At 39.1% G+C, this 16,017-nt stretch overlaps 2 protein-coding genes across 5 annotated transcripts in view; both read left to right on the top strand.

Moving 5' to 3' along the window:
• ocrl (OCRL inositol polyphosphate-5-phosphatase) overlaps positions 1–1,870 on the top strand; it is a 20,498-nt gene extending 18,628 nt beyond the window's left edge. For all 4 annotated transcript variants that reach the window (XM_039664608.2, XM_039664604.2, XM_039664605.2 and 1 more), the window contains one exon: positions 1–1,870. This exon is cut by the window's left edge and continues 488 nt beyond it. The gene's annotated coding sequence lies outside the window, so the exon portion shown is untranslated.
• Positions 1,871–1,971: 101 nt separating this feature from the next.
• vimr2 (vimentin-related 2) lies at positions 1,972–15,401 on the top strand. The gene is made up of 10 exons (XM_039664609.2): positions 1,972–2,299; positions 3,208–3,349; positions 3,655–3,810; positions 3,975–4,094; positions 5,669–5,764; positions 6,261–6,398; positions 8,193–8,315; positions 10,797–10,907; positions 10,980–11,104; positions 13,409–15,401. Exons 1-10 carry the CDS (start codon positions 2,199–2,201, stop codon positions 13,449–13,451), a joined length of 1,155 nt encoding a protein of 384 aa, XP_039520543.2. The 5' UTR covers positions 1,972–2,198; the 3' UTR covers positions 13,452–15,401.
• The last annotated feature ends 616 nt before the right edge of the window (positions 15,402–16,017 follow it).

The following is a 16,017-nucleotide window of genomic DNA, read 5'->3' as shown; positions in this document are numbered from 1 at the left end:
CCATAGTTGACTGAATGTGACTCTTGGCTACTCAAAAGAAGGCCTTTGTTACACTAAAGGAAAGCCATGTATTGGAGATTGTATTGACTGCTGCTGCCAGTTTAAAAACTCCCTCAGAGCCCAGAGCACATTTTTCCGCCTGTCTCACGCTTCCTTTTCTCCTTCGAAAAATAACCTTCACTTAGAAGTGTTTCTGACAAGGTGACTTAGACAATCGACTACCTTTCAGAGTGGAGGAGAAGTCTGGACTATGATCTTTACTCACAGTTCATCATCTGAATCATGATGAATCAGCCGACTTTGTCCATTGCGGTGTGCAGTGCACGTTATTTATGTTTTCCAGTCTCGTACGTCCTTGTTGTCCTGAGCATTGGGCATTTGTATGTCCTCCACAGATGAATCTGTTATCCTTCAGAATAGACCCTTCAGTCTGTTGAGATTGCATATCCAAACCCATAATCCTTAGTCATCTTCAATAATAGCAATGAGCGTCAACTTCAGATGTGGTTTCCTTTATCAGATCTGGACTCTGGATCTGAAGCTTTTATTCTTTTGAAGTCTTACTCATTTACAGATCTTCTCTTGATCCTGTTGTGCTACAGAGACGTTAACATTTTAACTGATGTGCTTACTGGGTCTTGTTTTGTTCTGTCATGTCCTGTAATGAAGATGCAGCCGTGGTCCTTCTATATATGTATGCTGTGTGTTCTACTAATCCAGACTGGGATGATTTTGTCTATGTTTACAGTCTTTGTGTCCTTTGTTGGTGTTGTTTCATGTTACATTTACACTTTGTATTTCCATTTAGTGACTTATTGGCATATGTTTTTCTGCCTTGAAAGTACATATTGGGATTCTGTTGTTCTTTTTGTGAGTGTTGACTGAAATTCTGCTGGTTTTTACTTCTTGCGCCAGCCAGTCTGGTTTTGTTGAACAGTGTGTGAAGAGGAAGTCTCTTTCTGTTATACCAGCATTAATCATCACCCCAACGCTAAAATATTATTGTAACACAAACCACTAAAGCTGTTTCTCCACGTAATGCGTGTGACATGTTGCCCCTGTCTATTAGCAATATTTCCTCACAATCTCACAGGAAATGTTTTGTGTGAGTTTTGCAACTCGGAAAAAGAGTTGTAATCAGTTTCCGACCAACTCTGTATCCTGCCTTCCTTTATTTTTAGACATAAATGTGCAAAAATGGTTCCTTTAGGGGCACTATAGCTTGTCACTGGGACAGTGCTTTTAAAAGGATGACTTTGTGCATTATCTACCCCCTAAATGCATATTAGTACCTTGGAGTAGTCATACAGTATGTATCTTTAAGGTACTGCTGTGAATGTTTTAGGGCTAAATAAGGTACAAAAATGTCCTTTGGGCACTGCCCTAGTAACGCGCTTGTACATTTTTTGCTCTTTTCTTTTTATGATAGTGTTGAAAACTCTAAGTAGTGATGTTCTGTGAATGATATTGTCTGTGGCTCAATGTCCTTCAATGAATCTCAGTCTAAATCGCTTCACATCTGCTGCCATATTTACAAGCTTGTGTCTTTGTCTGAGCTGTCTGTTGGGTTTATGTTTTCTAATTTCTACTTTGGAAAGGCCCACCGTAGAACTCTGCTTTTTTTCAATGCCAATAGATGATGTTTCTGGGAGGACCTCATTGCAGATGGCCATTATACAGATTTCTGGTGATCTGGGATCACCACACCCCATCTGTTTGTTTATCTTAGTGTCCTGTCTTTCTTTCCATTCAGTTTTTGTTATGATTATGATCCTGGTACTTTGCAACTGGGTACTTGCACATACTTTGTTTTATTTTTGGGGGGTGGGACATCTAATTTATTCAATAAAATAAATACATTATGAACGTATTATTGTGATTATTTTTTTTAAGCTAATGTCTGTTACTATTGCACAACCTTATCAATGGAGTTTGTCCAGACTCTTCAGACCTGAACTGTCACTGTCCCGTCTGCACTTGTGTAACTGCTTTCTGAAGGAGTGGCCTGCAATCATGTTGCAGTGGCTGAATTGTTTCTTTTCCATGTGAAAAGTTGATCTTCTGACACTGTTGCCCTAGTTAGTCGACTTTGTGTTCAGTGAGAGATCCCACAAGCATGTGTGACATTCTCAGCCCTGATGTCTATATAGATCCCGGCTTGTGCGGTTGTCATCATCTTTTTCTTTCCTGCTGCTGTCATGGCCCTGCTGAGAGTGTCATCGTACCGTAAGCTGTTTGAGGAGGAGCAGTGGAGCCAGGCTACAGGACGCTGTGGAGTCCAGGCCCGCTCCGCTGCCAGGTCAGTGCTTTTAGATCTGGAAGCCTTACACGTGTTGCTGGTACATTTTAAATGAATGTATTGTAATCAGCATAGAGTTGCTATTTTGGCATTTCAAAGCATTTCTCCATCTAAAATTGTGTTTTGGCTAAAAATATAAAAAATAGAAATTGTTGATCATGTTTAATTTTTCATTTTTCTTAAGTAATTCATTTATGATTCACACCTGGAGTGGCTATCATTATTAATGTATATTATGCAAAAGGATTTGGTCAGTAAGTCTCGTATGCTCACCAATGCTGCTTTTATTTGATTAAAAAACAAGTATTGTAAAATATTAGAATTTAAAAGCTGGTTTCTATTTGGAATATATTTTAAAAGGTCATTTCATGGCAAATCATTCCTCCAGGCAGTAATGTCACATGATCCTTCAGAAATCATTCTAATAGGCTGATTTTCTGCTCAAGCCAAGATACATTTCTTATTATCAATGTTGAAAGCAGTTGTGTTACTTAATATTTTTGTGGAAACCATGATACAAGTTCTTCTTTCTAGAATTCTTCAAGCATTTATTTGAAATGCTTTTGACCAATTTAAGTATCAATTTAACTAGTCTCACCCCACACATTTGAACTGTGTGAATATACTGTATATTTCTTAGTTTCCTAAAATGCTTGACACTGAAAAGTATGTTTGGATAAAATATTTACTATCTAACTCATTTTTAACTCAGTTCTGTGTGAATGATTTGAATCATTTAAACAATGACTTCACTGTTTATTCTTTGAATTATAAATACACTGCATAGATGTGTCATTAGTTAAGCTCTTTTGTGTACGTCCTCTTTTCCTTTAGTATTGTTTGCTTGGTTTGCTTAGAAAGTAAACATGCCATTTGAGACATTGGAAAGCTTTCAGTCTGTTTAACAGGGGTAGAGTTTCTGAGAGTGAATGTCCCGAGCTGGATTTTGCTGCAGCTCGTGCCCTAAACAAGGAGGGTGTGGCTCGATTTGTCAGTGAGCGCTCTGTCATCGCTGCCCTCAACGATCGCCTGGCCGGCCTCATCAATGTGGTGAGACATGAAAATGTTCACACTCACACCCAAGGTTCTGCTGGGTAACAACCAGCTGTGCTCATGCTGAATCTAATGGTCTCCCTGTGTGTGGCCCAATTATCATATTTCCGCGATTTTTAATGGGGTCAGTCATTTGCCTGAGGGTGTGAAGAAAATCATATTAAGGCCATGAAGATGCTGTCACGGTGTCCTCTACTGCGTAGTGTAATGTGATACAACATTCTGAGCATAAGCCATTACTCATACAGTATATATTGCATGTCCTCTACTCACACACGTTACCTTATGTGTGGCTGAGGTAGGTTCGGTCTCTAGAGGAGGAGAATGAATCTCTTGAGGCTGAAATCATTGAGCTGAAAGAGAGACAAGAGTCAAAGCATATGACCACCACCGTCAGCATCAGCAGCCCTGCCGACTACAGCCTGGAGGCTGTGATAGAGAAGCTACGGAAAGAAAAGGTACCATTCAGAAACTCTGGCCTGAGTGGTGATGGATATTTAGGCTATACTTTATAACATTACATTGATTTAAGCTGTGTGTCCTTTTTCCTCAAATGTCAGTTTCTTTAACAGTCTATTCTGTTGATTCTTTCATTGCTGCTTACTGGTTGTTTACCTCTTAGGAGGAGATTTTACGTAACACAGAGGAGCTGAAGGGAGAGCTGTGGCGTCTGCAGATGAAATATGATCAGGTGGTTGAGCACAAGACTCTCATCCTGCAAGAGCGAGAAGATGTTTCTTTGGTAATGAAAAATGCCTTGAAAACTGTAGATGTTATTTGATAGGTGATACACTGAGCCACACTGAAAGAGATTTTATAGAAAAATATCAATTTTACATTTAACAAGTTTTTCGAAAAGAACATGCTCATGTTTTAGCTTTTATTTCTATGTTTTCAGTTTAATTTTAGTTTTTCGATTACTAAAATCTTTTTTTAAGTTTTATTTAACTCCAATTAAAATATACAAAAGTGTTTTTTGTCTTAAATAAGAAAAATGAATCCTTCATTTTATGATAAGATGGATTCTCAAGTTTAAAATAAACGTCACAGCCCTTGTTTGATATTTTGTTATCTAATGTATTGAAATTCATACATTAAGTGTGGTTTAAGTGTATCCAAATACTTTTTGGATGTCACAGTACAGTATTAAACAGAATTTTGTCATTTAACACCATGCCACCTCCCCACCAGATTCAAATCTCTGCATTCATACCCCAGAATATATACTGTAACTTATAATTCTATTATAAGTATAATTATAATACTGTAATAGAAAAAGAAATTCTACACTTTCCCCACCACTAGATGGCAGTGTTAGCCTGTGCTGCGGGTGGGGTGTTCTGACTCCAGTGGAGGTGTCTTAAAGTCCCTGGAGTGGCACAGCACAGCTGCTGCTTGCAGATCCGCTCTGGAGAGTCCTGATTACAGGCCCCGCCAGCGGCCACTCTGAAACCCGAGCTGCTTTCTGTAGAAACCACTCCGTCACCCCACAGATGTCAGAGCACATCTCCAGTAAAAGAGCAGATGTGGGAAAGCTTTCACCGTGCCTAATAATGCAGCCTCTCATATCTCCTAGATGCAACAGAGCAGGGCTGAGATGAGATGAGAATAAAACGGGAAGAGATCCAAAGACATAGTTATGATGGAGCCACAAGCATGATATACAGTAGTTGCAGTTGTATATAGTATATAATATACTTTAGACGTTCAATGTACAGTTTTGTATATTCACTAGTTTAATTTCACTAAATTTGCTTTAACTGGCATTTTAAAGCAATAGCAGTGGTTATATTAAAAACAACTGGCATGAGAATGTGTCATTTTAAGCACCAGTGCTGCATCTGGCTGGAATGTGTCCACCATAGTGAAGTTCAGCACCCTTCGGTGGTGTGGAATAGAGGAAGAAAATCGGCATCAAAATGCTGTCTAGACTCTCTCCAGTACTGGGCTTGTGTTCACGCTGAGATAACGGGAACAACGGCCACTGTGCCAATTCTGGGCTCCGGGGAAGCTTGTGTGTGTACTGTGCGTGTCCTCTGTCGCCCAGACCCATCCTCACACTGCAGCATTCACATGCAAATGCTTTCATTCTGAGTAATTGAATTCATCGGCAATTAATCAGGCACTTAAGATACCCAGATGAGCCGAATAAAATGGGGGATGCTAGGCTACGTACTGTATGTGGATCTCATCTCCTCTGCATTGCAGTCTTTGCCAGGGCACAACCTGGTGGCACAGAGGATGCTCGTGATAGAAGATGTAGAGGGTAAGTGCTTTGTGTTTGAATTGACCTTTTATTTCCGCTTCCCCACTCAGGAGGTGGATGTAATTACCACTGACTGCCTAGCCCTTCGAGAGCAAGTGGCCATCTATGAGGAGCAGCTGGCCGCCATGGAGAGGCAGCACCAAATGGTAAGGCCATGCAGAATGTGGCGTGAAAAACACTTTGTTACTTCTTATTTGAAATCGGAAAAATTTACCTTAGACCACGGACTTGTGGAGGCTTTGCTATTTAAGGTGTTTCCTCTGATCATAAGGGGAACAGGGTTAGGGGAATGGAGACTGACAGAAAAAACAGAATGAAGGAATGAAGTACATGGGGGTACGCAATGGCTGGAAACAGAGAAATATCTGTTGACCTCCCTCTGGGACGTGCGGTATAACTCACTCCTGGCGTATGAAATGAAAACAGAAGTTTTTCTTGTTTTATTAACTGCTATTATTATCTTGATACATCTGCCGCTCTCTCATTATTCATGTTGACGAGAACAAGCTGAGACTCGGACTCAATCTCCTTTTTATGAACACTTCATTGGGGCCAGATTAATGAACAGCTGCCCTATCTTGCACAGGCAGATATTGTTACCTGAGTAGAAACAAAAAGCCATGATTTTGCGTGTGTTCACAGAGACTGGAGAAGCTGTGTGAGCCCAGGCCTCTGGATGAAGGATCTCCTGCTGTATCCTTGCAGTTCCCATGCTTTGATATCACTCCAGCCATCATGGACATCAAGGAGTACTACAGCGAGCTGGCTGAGAGCCTCACGGTGAATTAAACACAATTATATACTCCACTGGTCTGTACAAGCTTCATTGACAGCTTTTACCCTACTGGTCAAAAATTTGGGTTCAGTAAGATTTTTTCCGGCAAAGATGCATTAAATGGATTAAAAGTAAGCGTAAAGACAGTTATAATGTTAAAAAAGATTCCTATTTTAAATAAATGTTGTCTTTTTATTCATTAAAGAATTCTGAAAAAAATTGTATCATGGTTTCCACAAAAATTAGGTTTTCAACATTGATAGTAATCCGAAATGTTTCTTGAGCAGCACATCATCTTATTATCATGTGACTTTGAAGACTGGAGTAATGATACTGAATATTTAGCTTTGCCATCACAGGAATAAATTGCAGTTCAAAATATATTAAAATAATAAAAAAAACTGTTAAGTCGCAATAATATTTTATAATATTACTGTTTTACTTTATTTTTTTATCAAATACATGCAGCCTTGGTGTTGTCTTTCAAAACTTGAAAAATTCTTAAGACCCCAAACTTTTGAATGGTAGTTCATGTTGATTACCATGGAAAATCATTTCAAATAAAAGAGTAAACGTTATAAAAAGGTCAGTTACAATAAAAGTAAATGAAACCAATGTTTAAGGTTTTAAAGGCTGGAATGTGAAATGTAATGTTAAAAGTCTAAATTTTTGCAGTAGTACTATTATTTTATTTTATGTCAGTTATTTTATAATTATTTTCTGCTGTAATCAACATTGCGGCACATCCTGTCAATTGAGTTTGTATCAACTTGAAACATTCCTTTTGAAGGATCTTTTCCCCCACCACCCACCCTCCCCACACTCCCAAAAAATGACTATTCTGTGGGGCAGAAAGGAGAAATGTAGCATAATGTTAATGCTGCTCTTTTCCATATTATGAAAGTGAATGGGGATGGACACTATCCAGCATTTAGAAGGAACAAAAAAGTTCAGTATTCCTTATAAATGAGGACAGAATTGTCTTTTTGGGTGGACTAACCTCTTAACACAAAAGTGCTTGTTTTTTCCTTCGTCTTTCCCAATTTACATCAAGGGGCAGTTTTGTGGGACGGAGAGCTCTGTCCACATCTAGCACAGAGCACTATTGTCCCCTCTGTGTTGTTTGAGGAGTGAGGGCTCCCTAAAGGTCATCCTACAGCACCAGTGCCCTCTGACCCTGTTTGCCCCAGGAGTGGCTGCTCTTGACTGGTAATCAGAGCTCTGGAGCCCTTCCCAGGCTCCTATGCAGAATGGGTCTGGAGAGGAGAAGAGAGCACTTCTCCACCAGGACACTGGAGAGCCTCTATAGGCTCAACAGTCTTCTAGTGTGTGTGTGTTTGTGTCTGGGTCTAAGATAAGCAGGTCAAGAACAACTCCTGCTAGTGTGCTAGTAGTCGCACATACACAAAAACCAGTTTGCACACGCACGCACACACACAAACACATCCTTTACCACCATTCCCTGTTTTCATTTGGTCTGCTTTTCTATTCATTGCTCTCTCAGGTGGTCTCAGAACCATAAACTGGTGCTTTGTTTCATTAGCACCGCACAAGGTCCAATTGTCTCACTCACAATTGATATTGATTGGGATTTGGGGGGAACAGTAATTGGAGGCTGATTTTTTGACTGGTTGCACCTGCTCACCTGATGGGCCTTCATTTGCTCTTCTTTCTTCTGGGAATAATCAGTGATTCATCTTCACTGCCTGCTCTCTATATATAGAACTCTGCTTCATGGGTGGTAACTGTTCTTTAGAGATGCAAGAAACCTGAATCTGTAAACCTTTCCTGCATTTTAGTTTGTGTCCGGTGCCACCATTGATGCTGCAGGAAAGGGGAAGGAGAAGCAGCTGGCCAAGTTGACTGGAGGGAAAGTGAAGGACATCTCCAAAGAGACTGACGTGAATGTCCTCAAGAACTTGGTGAGTGAGTTTCCTCTCAATGACACAATTGAGCTCCGACCCATCAAAAGACACTCCAGCACGCCACTAAAATGGTTGCAAATGAGGCCTAAAACAAAACTTTTTATCAACAACAACAACTAAATGTATCCGCTTTAATGATATTGTCTCAATAAAGTGCACACCACTGTTTGCTGTTGCAAAGAAATAATTTTTTATGGATTAATATGATATGAAATGTCTCGAACTCACTCTTGAGTTAGGAGTTCAAATCAAACCCACTCAGTGAATCGATCAGATCAGTTACTGACTTCACAAAAGAGTCCCTCACTGAACTTTTCCAGTGATGATAGATTCTAAATGAACTGGGAACAATCTAAAAACTTTCACTAAAAGTATCATTGGTGTTTCACAATGCCATGTCCTCGGTCAGATTGACAGCTGAGGAATAAAGGAAGAGAACTCCTGCTGGCCAGAGTGTTTATTCTAAGAGATTGGACCAGGAGGATGTGAGGAGTGTATAGTCTATAACAGTGTTTATCTCTCTCACTGTCTTTCCATTATGAACAATACATTTCACTGTCTGCCAACGCACTCCTCTCCCCCAATCATAAACTTCATAAACTTCACACATTCCTGCAGTGCCTCGGGAGACAGCAAATCGTACTGAGCTGTAGTAATAAAATCTCACCTGTCAGCCTCCCTCGCCGGCAGGAAGAGAAACTTTAGGTTGAAAAAGAAAAGTGGCAGGGACGGAAAAAGTGATGGATGCATTAGCGTAAAGGGAAATCGTTCAGGATTTATGTTTGAAATGATTAGGAGCCGCTTGCTGACTTAGTTTACATCCTAAAGAGCAAGGAAATCATTGGCCAACCACAACTCACACCTTTACATTTGAGAAAACAATCAGGGTGTTTAGGTTTTAATTATTGTGTTTGTGGTCGTAGCCCCTCTCTTAAAATAAACCGAGCGTCTCTAACCACACTGCTCACATTCATAACACAGGATCCTGTTCGCTGATCAGTGATGGACAGTCAGCACGGCTTTATCTTGCTTCCTCCCGTCATACTACATTCTCTTTAGTTTGCTTCTCCTCTATCAGTTATGTTTCCTGCAGTAGCATACTGTATGTCAGAAAGCTTTGCAAGTACAGTAGGATAAGGAGTAGGAAGGCATCAACGCACATTTGAATCCAGTTTTTCTGTTATGTCATCTCTACTAAAATAAAACCAACCGGACCGCCTTACTCTTAATCGAGACCCAAAGCAGAGTAACAAGCACTTTCATCAGTTGACGTATCATCAGCTTGTTAATAACAGAGCTCGGAGCCTCCCAGGATCTACCTGAAAGAGAAACAGAGTGTGCAATCTCCATCCATCTCTGACAGCTGACTGTTTAACTTACCTGATTACAGTAATTACTCACAGCAGGGCTGCTTGTGCATAGAGGTGTGGCTGACAGTTCTCTGTGTTGTGTTTGTTGAAAGGTGAATATGCAAAGTGAAATGTCAACAGTTTTCAGACATGCCCGCACAATTACTAATTTAAGACCAGAATAGGCATTCATTACAACATCATGTTTTGTTAAGCACAGCTCTTTGTTATACATTGTGTATAAACATCTTCATGTTTATGTAGTGTCTTTTGACATTTTTTTCACATACACTCTCGGAAAAAAGGTACAAGAGCTGTCACTGGGGCTGTACTTTTTCAAAAGGTAACCTTTTTCCATTTTAGGTGCTAAAATGTACATTTCTGGTGTTAATATGTACATTTTAGGTGCTAATAAGTACTTTTTAATTGCTAATATGTATATTTCAGGAGCTAATGTGTACATTTTAATTGTTAATATGTACATTTCAGGAGCTAATATGTCCATTTTAGGTCCCAATGTACATTTTAGGTGCTAATATGTACATTTTAAGTGTTAATATGTACGTTTTAGGTGCTAATATGTACATTTTATGTGTTAATATGTACATTTTTAGGTGTTAATGTACGTTTTGGGTCCTAATATGTACATTTTAAGGGTTAATGTGTACATTTCAGGAGCTAATATGTCCATATTAGGTGCTAATATGTACCACTAAGGTAGCAATATGCAGCCTTTGGGTACAAAAGTGTACCTTTTGAAAAAGTACAGCCTCAGTGACAGCTTTTGTACCTTTTTTTTCTGAGAGTGTAGCAGTCATCAAAACTATGAAACAATTGGAATTATAGAAATTGCATGGTGACATAAAATGGTAGACACATCAAAACTGTCCTTCAAATTGTATAAATCACAGCTCTGCACACTCACACCATCACACCAACCTCACATGATGCCATCTAAGGTGCTTTTTCAAATATGCTGGACACTGGATGCTTTTCCTTATTGGTGCAAATGCATACATTAATGCGTTATTTTAAGCATAAGCATTTAGATTAAAATGCTATTAAAGATCCGAAATACACATTCGGTCAGTCTTTGCCCAAACGTTTGACTGGTGCTGTGTAATTGTAGATTTCAGAGCTGCAGAATGAGGTGGCAGAGCTGGAGAAGCATGAAGATGAGTTGGAGGCTGAAATAGAAGCCAAGAAAGCCAAATACCTGGAGGAGATAGAAGAGCTGGAGGTACACGCACTCGCTGTTCATATTTTTCTGCAGCAGCTCTCTGTATCTCACCACTGTGTTGCTTTTGTCCAGAATTACATTTATCAGCTGAAGGAGGACGAGGCTGATCTTCAGTTCCAGATAAAGGATCAAAGTGGGGACTATGAAGAACTGCTAAATCACAAGATGAATCTAGACATAGAGATTGCGGCCTACAGGTGACATGTTATCATCATTATCATTATTGCTCATACATTATACACTACCTTTGAAAGGTTTGGGGTTGGTAATTTTTTGTAATGTTTTTAAAAGAAGTCTCGTATGCTCATCAAGACTTCATTTATTTGATCAAAAACAGTAATATTGTGAAATATTATAACAATTTAAAATAACTGTTTTATATTGAAATTCGTTTTAAAATGTAATTTATTCCGTTGATAGCAAAGCTGAATTTTCAGCATCATTACTCTCAATCCTTTAGTGTCACATGATCCTTCAGAAATCATTCTAAAATGCTGATTATCAAAACTGAAAACAGTTTAATATATTTGTGAAAACCGTGATACACATTTTTTTTAAGGATTCTAGTCCGAAAGAACAGCATTTATTTTAAATGGAAAATTTTTGTGACATTACGAATGCCTTTACAGTCACTTTTGAAAACTATTAGTTATTAAAAAGGGGGTGGGGGGTTATGACTTACTTACCCCAAACTTTGGAATGGTGTTGTAAATCTAGTTGCAGAGAGGTGTGCTATTAGGTTTTTTAAGTGATCAGACTTAAGATTTTACTCTGGTGGTTGATAAAATGGGCAAACTAGAGTGTCATAGATGTTTGAGGGTGGACTCTTTTAGACGTGAATCAGTTTACAACAACTTAACCTGACCTTAGCAAAAGCCCTGTCAATCAACCCTAGCACTGTGACAGTTTTTAGTATAAAACAGTTTAAAATTCAAAATATAACAATAATGGAGGTAAGACAAAAAATAAATAGAAAGAAATACAATCAAATAAATCAAACAATAAAATATAAAAAAATGAATGCCCCTTTTACAGATAATAAAGGATATATATGTGTTGAATTATGTCATTGCACGGCAGGGTAAAGGCCAAGATGGGTCACAGGAACCGCATCCCCTTACAGTCGCAGAAAGCATGAAGTAATTTCCCACTTCCCTAAATGTGTGTCTTTTCATGGCATCACCGGATTGGGAATACTCCCAGTCTCCTCTGATGTATGTGGCATGATGACGCATGCTCAACATGACCTCAATCGCTTAAAATGCCCTTAAAATAGAGGTTCCTGGCCCTAGAGGTTCAGGAAGCGACCAACTTACAAACAAAGGCTCATTAGAATGGACAGAGGAAGCTGGTTTTGTCTTAGTCGACAGGCCATGTAGCTGTTATCCCACCTCTGTGCCTTGTGCATATGCACATCATTTTTTTCTCAATAATATACTAGATTTATATCACAGCTGCTTTCTCTTCCTTGATGAATAAGAGATGAAGGCTTGGCTTGTATGTTCTTGGAGACTTTAGAGAGCTGTCTGCTCGACAAACCCCCAATGACACCATGCGGCCGCCTTCATTGCCATTTGGCTTGGGAAAAATCCCAAATGCAGATTTTGCCAGATGCCGAGAGTCTCTGATGCCACATTCAGCATCATTATCAGTTCATTATCATTATCATTATCAAAACAGTACAGACTGCACATCATTCATCCCAGCATCTGTGCCGACCTCTCGACAGACATTTTATACAGTTGCTTAAGATTATCCTTTTTATTATCTATTATCCTATTACCCTATGACATTATATGTTTCCATCCAAAGCTGCAAATTTAACTTAATTGGAATACTACATAAAACATTTGTAAATAAAGCACCTTTCCATCCCATCTGTTCAAGAGAACAAAATCCTCACTTCCAGGGAAATTGGTGGAAAATATCTGTAATAAAATGGGAAGTTCATTTTTTCCTACATCATAAATGACTTGCGTCTGAAACACTGTCATGTTACCTTGCCTTCAGGTGCCTGGAGTTTGGGAATGCAATTGTTTGAGACGCTTCCGAGAGGAAGTTAAAACCAAATAATTCTGATGACGGACTTTGTTTCAGGCTTTTCAGAATTCAAACCAACATTTTAGATGCTGTGCAATGCGATTGGTCTACTGGTTAGCCCAGTTACCCAATCGCATCCTCTGTTGAGGCTGAATCAAAAATGTATTTTGTTCATGTGAGGGATTTATTCGGTAAACATGCTTGTTTTCTTAAATCTATCCACCTCAGTTGAGCCCAAAACTTTTTATATATGCATTTTTTATTTTATTTATGTGCATCTCATTATTTATGCGATATCCCAAAATGTCCATAGGTGAATGGAAACAGCTACTGAGATTCAGGTTGGTTAGCAGTGAAATAGTTACCTTAACCTTTCACTAGATGAAAGAGGGGAAGCTCAAGCTTTATTTGGGTCAAATAAATGCAGATTGAGTTGTTTTTGTTTTTTTTCCCTGCTCTAGGGGTTTGGTTGAAGAAGAGGTGGAGAGACTGAGCTGCTTGTAAGATGCAAGAATGTGATTCTCTTCTCTGGACTAAAGCAGACACAAAGAAACGCCAAAACCACATACAGTACAGTTCAACCCTTAACAACGAGTCTCACAAATCAGGATAGAAAAGAAAACAGCTGTCAGACACACTTAATCTTCTGAGCAGATGTAAAGCTTCACTGACAGATGAACTTCAGGGTGCTAGCTCATTGATAACGGGTCAGTTGAACACTGGATCTGTGCAGCAGTGGGAGTGTTGGGGGGGGGGGGGGGTTTCAGCACAGCAATCTTCTACTTGCAGTTTCATCAATGATCACTAAACATACATGCACTATACTGTCAAAAAGTTTGGGATAGGTAAGATTTATTTTTAAAGAAATTAATACTTTTGTTCAGCACCGATGCATTCAATTGAACAAAAGTGACAGTAAAAGGCATTTGTAAACTTGCAAGACATTTTTATTTTAAAAAAAAATTACGTTCTTTTGAACATTCCATTCAATATAGAATTTTGAAAAAATATTATCATAGTTTCCATAAAAATATTGCGCAACTTTTCAACATTAATAATACAACTTTTTTGGTCAGAAAATTATCTTATTAAAATGATTTCTGAAGACTGGATTAATGACACATCACAGGAATAATTTACAGTGCATGTTAAAAAATATATTGAAACACAAAGCAGTTATTTTTAATTGTTATAATGTTTCACCGTTTTTACTGTATTTTGATTAAATAAATGCAGCCTTGGCTAAGCAGAAGAGGCTTTTTCACATAATAAAAATATCTTACCAACCCCATACTTTTGAATGGTAGTATACATTCATGTTTCATTCACACTTTATGATTGAGTTATAGATAGAGCCTGATGACAATCAATTTACCTTCAACCTTTCCTGTTCTATCCGAAAGCTGTCATGTATTTAGATGAAGATTGTAGCTTGACTACCTGAAATTCACGAATATCTCCAGTACTCCACATTTTCCATTAACTTGTTCGACTTTTTGCTTGTCGCTTATGATCTGCAGTTAGCTTTTAATTGAATATACTGACTCTCTTCTGTTCAACAACATACAGCGTTTAAATAAATCTTTGCCTTTAAAAGAAAAATCAAAATCAGTCGTTTTCTTCTGAACTCTAAGTTGAGCACATTTCACTTTTACGGGAGTGTTTTCTGCCGACATGGACTTGAAAGAGACCGCAATCGTCCGTCTGTCAGTCAAGTGCCATATCGTTTCAACACCTTTGAAGTCTTGGAGAGAAGCGCTGTGGAGTTTTACCCAGCAAGCCCTTCAATCTTCATACTGACCCTCACTTGTAAGCGCCCTGTGCTATTAACCCTATCAGAGGCTTGTTATCTGTGCATTTAAGATGAAAAATGCAGCTAATAATGGATTAGATAAGATTATCCAGGACCCGGGAATTCCTGTTGAATTGAAGCCCATCCGTGAAGGCTGCGGTGTGGCTGAACTGACCCGTGCAGCCAAACTGACTCCTTTAATTCTGTGGAGATGAAACATGGCCAGCAGGAGAGGAAGTCACTCTGTCTTTGGGGCCCTTATTTTCACTGCTGAGGTACTTAGTCATTCTTGTTGCCCAAGGGCGCCAGATCACCCTGAACCTCCCCTTCTTTAAATACTCACCCACCCCAAAGCCTTCTGGGTGCTTCTGATGAAGTATGGGACCCTGGGCCTGGTCCGCTGGCCTGTGGGGACTTCAGTTTGCTTCTGGCCTTTCCTGAGGTTTGACAATGGGAAAGGGGAGGGAAGGATCTGACATCAGCAGGAGGGGATCAAAAGGTCACGCAGGGAAATCTGGGTGAGCATTTTCTTATTCCATGCACATTGTTTTTCCATCTTGTTTCTGTCTCTAATGCGTTGAATATTGTGTTCTCGTTATTTGCTAATTTGTTTACCGCGTGCTGATGTACCTCAAATTAAATGTGATCAATGAAACATGTCTTAAACACAGGCAATTCCTTTGTAAATCAATTTGCACTACATTGTTAATTTCGTAGGGATGGTGGGTATGTCATTTACAAAATCATAATTTTTCCCAATTTGAAAAACCACAACTTATCCAGGCTGAAAACAAATGATTAAAACAGAAACAAGTGCTCTTTAAAACATTAACAGAATTTTTTTTGATGATAGTGGCAGGTTTGGACATGATGTATTAGTATTGGAGTTTTTTACCCCTCTCAGTGGACCCTTATGGGAGGTTTGAGGGGCTATTAACCCCTTGTAGACCAGCAGTGACATTGAGAGGTCAGAGGCCGGTCTTCCTTTTAGCTTTCAAACCTTGACGGCTTGGCAGTAGGGGTCAGTCATCAAAGCTGAGGTTTGGGTCAGTGGTCAGTGACACCCCTGGCCTTTTAATCCTGATGCCCTTGATGAGAAGTGAAAATGGAGGGAGAGATCGAGGGAGAGACATCTATGAATAACAAAGATTAAAAACCAGCTCCTAATCTTCACTAATACTAATGCTAATGAAGTTTACACACCTGAGTCTGGTCAGTGTTATTGCTATACCCAGAAGGCCAGCCATACACTGTTGTAAGTAATAAGGTTTAAACTGA

This window comes from Pimephales promelas, chromosome 9, assembly GCF_988280905.1.
Source record: "Pimephales promelas chromosome 9, fPimPro1.hap1.1, whole genome shotgun sequence".
Taxonomy (NCBI): domain Eukaryota; kingdom Metazoa; phylum Chordata; class Actinopteri; order Cypriniformes; family Leuciscidae; genus Pimephales; species Pimephales promelas.
Note: the sequence above shows the minus strand (reverse complement) of the source record. Positions and strands in the feature narration are given on the sequence as shown.